Genomic DNA, 8,457 nt, shown 5'->3' on the forward strand with positions numbered 1-8,457 from the left:
TTGCGGATTACACGATAGCCGCCGGTACAACAGCCATACATGTGGCCTACGTGCAAATCACCTTTTACACCATATACTGGAACATAATTATGCAGTACCGCATTTATGCACAAGGTTCTGTGTTGAGTTGGTAAAATTACATTTTTTTGTCACATTGCACACTCTGCTGGTGATCTAAATGTGAACCATAATATTTTAAGGTTTATTTTTCAGTCACATTCGTGTCTGATGCAAGTATGCACAAGAAACCCACAGGAATTTTGTAGAAAAAAAGCTATTAGGTCTGTAATGTTATGGCACAGTACAGCACAGGAGTGTGACCAAACCGGAAAAGGCATGACAGATTTTTAATTTATTTTTTTCATTTGAGCAAGCAGGAACAGGAAAAACATAATTTATAACAGGCAGTACATCATTTACCCAATAAAACAAAAATGGGAATTGTATTTGTATGAGCAGGAAACATGTAGTAAATATATGTGACAAAAAATAAAGTGGTGTAGATGAAGTTTAAAAGGTCAACACATTAGGTACAGCTCAGAGCACAAAATCTGAACATCAAGAAAGAACAAGACAATAACAATAACAAGGAAATATTTACACATGACATGACAATACAGGAAACAAAAATAATTTTTAAGAAGGTTTGGTTTGTACTGCTCTTTGGCCTGATTGGTTTGTACAGACCAGACTGTCACTGCTGGAGTCAATGAGAGGGTGGTAGGAACGGATCTGCTCATCACTAATTCACTGGAGAGGGTCTAACCTTTCTCCTTCTATGGAATATAAAGACTGAATTGTGGAAAGAAAACTTAACTCTAAATAAACAAAGCATAAAAACAGACAATTGATCATAAATCTAAAATTGTACATATGAAGAAATATTTCATTCCAAGATTTATAACAGTTGTAGGTATCATTGTTTTATGCTTTCCTATTTTATAATTGATGACAGTTATAATTTTTCCAAAGGTGTGTTGGACATAGCTGCTATTATACAATGCTATAGTCATGAATCTTATTTTCATATATCTAGTCTATAAATATTGGATAACATTGTTGTCACTTTGTTTGTATTTACCTAAACAAAGCAATTATAATTTTGATCATTTATCTCATGGTCCAAAGTTTGCATTTGTTTAAACTGGCTTGCATCTTCATGCAAAACAACAACAAAAAAAGCAAATACAAATACATATGCAGACTGTGCAGATTTGCCCATTTTTTCAATTCAGACAATTCAGCAGCTATGGCAGGATAAAAGGTTAACACTTGGGCCCACTAGAGATAGTCGGTGATGTGACCCCTAAGCTGGAAGAGTGGCTCCAACAGATCCATAACACTCAAAAAGCTCAGATATAAGAACTGCTTTGTAATTCATATTCGCTCTCGTTAAATCCCATTCATCGGAAATTTCTGACTTTGAGAGGTATGCCAGGAATGACAGCATCAACCAGCCAAGAAGATCACAATCCTAGGAAGAGCAAAAATACTGCACCACAAACTTCCAGTCATCTTCATTATCCCACATAACCTCCCTACACGCCTACAAAAACAAGTGACATTAAAAACGTGACCCACTCACTGTGCCTCCCACAAACAAACGGTTAAACTACATTTCCCAGGTTACATCCCTTAAACATGAACTATATTATTATTTCCGTGGGTAGCCAGACACCACTGATTTGCTCAAAGCGTGGATAAGACTAACTCCTGGTTCCTTGCGGTGGGGATATTGTGTGTGGTTTTAATGTTTGCCTGACTTAGAATCCATGTACTGCGCGGCAAAAGCGAGGGACAAAACAAAAGCATGTGGACATCGTTTTCAACGACGGTGTGTATGTGTATGATAGCTACATAAATTACAATATTCTATAAAATGGAATAGGGTTTACAAATCATATTTCCTTAGCACGGACATTTAACTGGCTAGTTGGTTAATGTACAGGACAGAAGAAAGCTACTCTATGTAGCATAGCTTAGCTTAGTTAGCTATCTTAGCTAACCTAACGCTATATAAGAACCCTGAAACTACATCGTGTCCACTGATTAGTGGACTGGCCGCTCAGTTTAGTCTAGCAGATGTGGAAGGGATAGCCCCCCAATATGTTGAGCAGCGCTAGCAGCTATCATAAATAAGCTTGTCGATAGTTATTATCTAACGTGAGGTTAGCAGGTTAGCTTGCTGGCTGTTAGCTGTCTGTCCTCTTTGGCCGCTCAGTCTAATTTAGACAGTATGGAAACCAGTCGGCCAGCCTAGTTAGCTGTAGCTAGACTAATCTGACTCCCAGAACTTTACCAGCAGTGAACAGTTAAGTTAGTTGGCTAGCTAGTATAAATGATTCATTCGCCAAAAAAATGCTAGCTGGGCAGAGCTGCTTGTACACGCGGCTGCTGTTAAGGTAATATTGATAACTGCTGTGTTATCATTATTACTAACCCTTTGTAGCGAGCTTTACTAGTCTGCCCCTCATTTTCGCTATGCATGCATCTTTACTAAAATTAGTGGTTGTAGCCCCTAATGTTGCTGTATGAATCCAGATAATTTTGAAGTTCTAACGTAACTAGCTAACAACATTTTTATTCCAATTATTATATCCAGTGTTGTGTGGGAGTTGCTGCTACGCTAGCTGTGTGTTCTGGCTTTGTCATTTTGAAATGAAAGGTTTTACGGATAATTTCCTGTGTTCTAAAACATATGCCTGTGTACTTAAGGTGGTATAGTACAACAGGTCCCTGCCTGAACTTCAGCACCCAAGCATGGGGCTCCGGTCAGCTCAGAAGAAGCACTTTCCCCTCCGGGGCATTGATGGAATAATACAGCTGTTCGACTATGAGCTTGGAAACCCGGAGCCAGACCTGGCCCTGCTGTCTCTCGTACTGGGCTTTGTGGAGCACTTTCTGGCTGTCAACCGGGTGGTGCCCATTAACGTGCCAGGAGTGCGCTTCGAACCCCTGAAAGGAGACTGCCTCAACTCCTGCTTTCCCACCGTCGAGCTCGGACTGATCTCTGCTCTGCATGAGCGCTTCACAGCGCAGATTCGTGGTGCGGTGGACCTGTCGCTGTATCGCCGTCCTGCTGGAGGCTCGAGCAGGGAGCTGGTGAAGAAGGTCTCAGATGTAATCTGGAACAGCCTGAGCCGATCATACTTCAAAGACAGAGCCCATATTCAGTCTCTGTTCAGTCTGATCACAGGTAAAAAGATATGAAAGTGTAGAAATGTCATTATGTTAAAAGAAATGGTGAAAGACATTTAATTGTTTATTTAAAAACGTTTTTGGTGATTGTAAGTAGAGAATTAGCTACCAGAAACTGCACATCATAGTGAATTCTTTTTATTAGTGTGCTACCGCTATGTGACCTATACATTATTCAAATAGGGACACTCAAATGAGTCACTGGAAATTTTCTTAGTGTGTGATGCAAGTGCATTAATCAGCCGACTGTGTACTATAACATACTAGTCAATGTTTCAGTTAATGATACTGAGTAGATAATTGCAGTTACATTTTTTGGTCAAAATTTTGGTCAAACACAGAAGGCTAATTTGAATATTAAGAAGGTTAATTAGATTATTGCATGAGTGCCTACCTCATTCCATGGAGACCTACCGGCTAACAGTTAACAAAGGCCTTCAGTAGCATTCGAGTACCAGAGTATGGTGTGTCGGAACTGAATTCTGCAAGGCAGAATACCTCCAGGACTGGGCACCCATGTGTCTGAATTAAAACTTGCATCGAGTGATTTGTCGGGTATTTGTAGCATGTTCTGGTTTGCTTTTTGGTTTGTGATTAGGCACAAAGCTGGACAGCTCTGGTGTGGCGTTCGCAGTAGTGGCTGCCTGTCAGGTGCTGGGACTGAAGGACGTCCACCTCGCCTTGTCTGAGGACCACGCCTGGGTGATCTTCGGCAAAGGGGGCGAGGAGACAGCTGAGGTCACATGGCATGGCAAGGGGAATGAGGACAGGAGAGGCCAGACTGTCACTGCTGGAGTCAATGAGAGGGTGGGAGAGTAATTTGCTTACTCATAGTCTTGTGCTTAACTGGTGCCCAGAAAAATGCATTCTTGAATAACATAAATATGGAGGTGTTAGTTAAAACTGTGGGGCTTTTTGCACAGTACCTATGTGACTGTCCTTCAGAGCATGAATAAAAATCTGGTCCAAGTCACTGACACAATCTTACTCAGCTGAGAGCTGGACAACTAATTAGTTTTGTCATCCTTATCTCATTACAAGGGAAGATATATATTGTGCAATGGGCTCATTTAATCTCTGTCTAACTTCTGTCTTCCCCTCTGTAGAGTTGGTTGTATCTAAAGGGTTCCTACATGAAGTGTAACCGTAACATGGAGGTCGCGTTCATGGTGTGTGCCATCAACCCGTCCTTAGATCTGCACACAGACAGCACTGAGCTGCTGCAGCTTCAGCAGGTGAGCTAGAGTACATGGAGGACGCATACTGCTCACCAAGCGGGTTTTGTAAAGCTGACTTGCTTCTCCTGTTGCAGAGATTGCTTTGGCTGCTATACGAGCGTGGAGTCTTGGAGAGGTGCGTCACCAAAACCTCTAAATAACTGGCCATGTCTCATGGCCTTGAATGTCACTGACGGAGGGCGACGCGTGTTCAGCATCTGCACTTCCGTTTGTCCTGCAGGTATCCCATGGCGATGGGCACCCTTGCTGACTTGGAAGATCAAGAACCTATTGTTGGCAAGGGAGACCCTCTCTCAATTCATCTCAAGGTATCACTGCATTATCGTTTAATTTATCATGAGGGTTACAGTCAAACCAACCGTACACAAGCCCTGTGGCCCAGTGAGGCACTAAATAAGCAGTCTCAAAGCACACTGTAACTTGTAGCTTGTGAGAGTTTGAGCCACTGGTCTTAATGGCCACCTGTGTCTCTTTCCAGAAGACTTTGTACTCCTTTACAGGTTGGAATTTGCTTTTGAAAGCTGTCATGTGTGCAACCATTGATTATTTATTTATTTATTTATTAAAATTAATTCATTAAATTTTTTGTTGTTTTGTGGCTTAGTATTCATCATGCACAGACAGCAAGCGACAAATTTTTTACCACTTTAAATATCATGTGACTGAGACTGCAAAGAAGATAAATAGCATGCCTCGCCACTGTCTCGGATGCCAGACCTCGGGTCAGCCCCCCTAACAGCATGTTCCTTTCACTGTGCTTCAAGGCTGTAGAGTCGTCCAAGACGTACTACAACAACGAGCACATCTACCCTTTCATGTACCTGGCTGGGTACCACTACAGACACAGGAACGTTCGCGAGGCTTTGGGGGCCTGGGCCGAGGCCGCCTCCGTCATGCAGGAGTGAGTCCAGCTTCCAGCCTGCTTTCCCCATGCTCCTGTTTAGTTGACCATGGTTTGGGAACAGCAGAGGGTAGGGTTGCGCTGGTGTTCGGTGTAGTTTGCCCAAATGTTTTCATTTTAAACATTCTGTAATTTATAAGCAGCGCCTAAGTGTTTCTGGTTATGCTGTGACTGCCAGCAAAAAATAATACTTTTTACAATACAAGTCTTTTTAATTGTTCCTTGGACACCCCTCACTCCTCACACTGTCAGGATGGTTCGGTACAGTCTCAGCCGGGTGGGTGGTGCTTGGCTTCCCTAGAACCAGCACCTTCCTTTCAATGCAAGCAGCATTGACCAGAGGCCTATAAATAGTTGGTGTATCATGTTTTTATGTTCTGAAGGATGTACAGTCCCGTCCACGCCCGAAACGGGCCATTCCATCCCAGACACTTCCCCTTCCTTCGTTTCCGTTATCCTGTTACTTCTGGACACAATCTGCTAGCGCCCACCCCTTCACATTTTTTGTATTAATTGTTGTCACACACACCCCCCTCCGCACTGCATGCTGCTCTTTTATCCCTTGCATGATCATGTCGACTTCAACACCTCAGACACTTCTCGATGCCTTCGTGAGCCGAGTCAGGTGTGTATGAGCAGGCAGTCCTTGAGAATCGCGGGTTAGGTGTAAACCACACAGGCAGCATGAACTGACTTCACGATAACAAAGAAAAATAAGAAAATAATTAGAGTTCTCCAGTCATACCTCATCTTCTGTTTGTTCTCAGTTACAACTACTGCCGTGAAGATGAAGAGATATATAAGGAGTTTTTTGACATCGCGAATGATGTCATCCCCACACTTCTCAAAGAGACAGCTGCTGCCGCCGAGAGTGGAGGAGAGGGCACCGAGAGTACAGAAAAGGTCCTTAAAACTACCTCAATTGTTCTTGAACAAAGACAACCCTTTATGGTGAATCTCAACCTTTCCTGTCTTACCTTTTCCTAACTGTTTTTTATTCAATTGCCTCCACCCTGAAGGACCAGCCAAGACAGGCCGCGGCCCTGTCTGCCCTGCACGACCCAGAATGCTTTGCGCACTTGTTGCGTTTCTATGATGGCATTTGTAAATGGGAGGAGGGGAGTCCCACACCTGTGCTCCATGTAGGCTGGGCCACCTACCTTGTTCAGTCCCTCAGTCGCTTTGACGCGCAGGTAAATCAGTCTTAGGCTCTAGTCTACATATGAACTGCAAGTTGTTCAAATCTTAGTGGCTGATTAATACAATCTGGTGCAACTCTGGGTAAATGCTGTAGTTTGCCCTAAGCGTCAATGAGCACACGGGCAGACAAGAAAATGTGTCAATATTTTGAAGAAAAAAACATTTCTATAGTAACAGTTTATTACATGTATTTAAAAAAAAAAAAGTTTGGAGTAAATTTATTATTTGCATGTCAATAGTGGCACTGTCCAGGTTGCTTTATTTAATTTATTTATAAATATTGATTTATTTAATATATTACTTATATATAGTTGCCACTGTTGGGCCCCTGAGCAAGGCCCTTAACCTTCAATTCCTCAAGTGTTACTCAGTCATAATTCTAAGTGGCTTTGGATAAAAGCATCAGCTAAATGCCGTAAAGGTAAATGTACTACTTTTCAGCTCAGGATTGTACTCTTGTCTCAGTGTAATGGGCCCTAACCCAAAAGATACTGTTGCATCCCTACAAGAGGTCCATGTTCCTTGCAAGAGGCAAAGCTTAACAAACCCCATTTACTGCTTTGAATCCTCTTCCACTCAGATAAGACAGAAAGTGACAATCTTCACCCGAGACCCAGAACCACAAGATGACGATGACCAGTCCAGCGACGACCCCCGCGAGGGCCGCCGGAGGGGCCCGCGGCGCGAGTCCAAGCTGGAGGAGCAGGCAGGGCCGTCGCCGCCTGCCGCCGCCCCGCCCCCTCAGGTGCCCCAGCCCAAAAAGATCGGTGGAGAGGGCGGTCGGCGCCGCTCTTCTGCGAGCGGCCGGGTCAAAGAGGCAGAGGGGAAGACCGAGCCTTCTTCCCCAAGCCCCGCCCCGTCGCCTAGCCAGATGATGGCCGCCGGCGGACCTGTGGTGACGTTCCACAGCGAGAAGATGAAGGGAATGAAGGAGCTGCTCTCGGCGGCCAAGATCAACTCTAGCGCCATTAAGCTGCAGCTCACTGCCCAGTCGCAGGTCCAGATGAAGAGGCAGAAACCCACCCCCTCTGGGGAATACACCCTCTCTTTCATGAAACGCCCCCGCAAAACTCTCTAGAATGCTTATCTCATGAACACCCCCCCCCCACTCCCACCCCACATACACACCCCATTTTGCAACTTCGTTTGAACCTTGAATAAACATTAGTTTGCTCGCAGGACTGACGCTGATAAAGTAGAATGCAATAGATTTGAAGTTGAATATGGGAACCGTTGGTGGTTTATTGAATGGTTCATTATGTACCAGCACTGATGTGATTTATTGCTGTATAGTAGGACTTACCAGCTACAGTCCACGAGGCCCACAGTGCTGTACAGTTTAGTGGTTCTAAGCTCAAACACCTGCCTCATCTGCTAATTGTAAATTAATTCCATAGCTGAGACACTTGTGTTAGTGGCATAAACCACTAAACTGTCTTGTGACCCTTTAGGACTGCAATGGCACAGTTCTGCTGTATAGTAAAATAATAATAATTAAATGTTGCCTTACTTTTTATATTGTTTCTTTTTGCAGTAATTGTGATATAATATTACCACATTACCAAAGTTTAACTGCTGTAAACGTACATTTGAAAGAATTAAGTTGTTTCTCTAATTGCCTTCTGTCCTAATGCTTTGAAATGTCATGTCGATTTTTCTACATGCCTTTTTTTTTTTCATATTTTAGCATGTTTGGACAAATTTTACATGCTAGCATTTTTGCATTGATTGCATTCATTCCTTTGTTGCCATGTTAGTGTAAGATTTCACTTTGTAGGTGAGTATGTTTTCATGAAAGCGCTTCAGAACTTGATCACGGTTGAACTATTTTTAAATAATAAAAGTCTCTTTAAAACATCTAAAAATGTAAAATACACTTACTATCCACTTCACTAGAAACATAAATTTTATTAGAAACAT

At 43.0% G+C, this 8,457-nt stretch overlaps 1 protein-coding gene across 1 annotated transcript; it reads left to right on the forward strand.

The window, feature by feature from the left end:
• Window positions 1-1,652: 1,652 nt before the first annotated feature.
• men1 (multiple endocrine neoplasia I) lies at window positions 1,653-8,394 on the forward strand. The gene is made up of 10 exons (XM_027017209.2): window positions 1,653-1,834; window positions 2,716-3,196; window positions 3,797-4,005; window positions 4,305-4,433; window positions 4,511-4,551; window positions 4,657-4,744; window positions 5,201-5,337; window positions 6,105-6,240; window positions 6,357-6,530; window positions 7,118-8,394. The coding sequence occupies exons 2-10, from the start codon at window positions 2,761-2,763 to the stop codon at window positions 7,613-7,615; spliced, it is 1,848 nt and encodes a 615-aa protein (XP_026873010.1). The 5' UTR covers window positions 1,653-1,834; window positions 2,716-2,760; the 3' UTR covers window positions 7,616-8,394.
• Window positions 8,395-8,457: the final 63 nt, after the last annotated feature.

The sequence above is a fragment of the Electrophorus electricus genome, chromosome 19 (assembly GCF_013358815.1).
Source record: "Electrophorus electricus isolate fEleEle1 chromosome 19, fEleEle1.pri, whole genome shotgun sequence".
NCBI classification, from domain to species: Eukaryota; Metazoa; Chordata; class Actinopteri; order Gymnotiformes; family Gymnotidae; genus Electrophorus; species Electrophorus electricus.

Bases quoted from the DNA above. Each gene is read 5' to 3' on its own strand.
- men1 (XM_027017209.2), top strand. From the start codon at position 2,761: ATGGGGCTCCGGTCAGCTCAGAAGAAGCACTTTCCCCTCCGGGGCATT. The intron at 4,006-4,304 runs GTGGGAGAGTAA...TCCCCTCTGTAG, and splicing joins CTGCTGGAGTCAATGAGAGG to AGTTGGTTGTATCTAAAGGG. The intron at 4,434-4,510 runs GTGAGCTAGAGT...CTCCTGTTGCAG, and splicing joins AGCTGCTGCAGCTTCAGCAG to AGATTGCTTTGGCTGCTATA.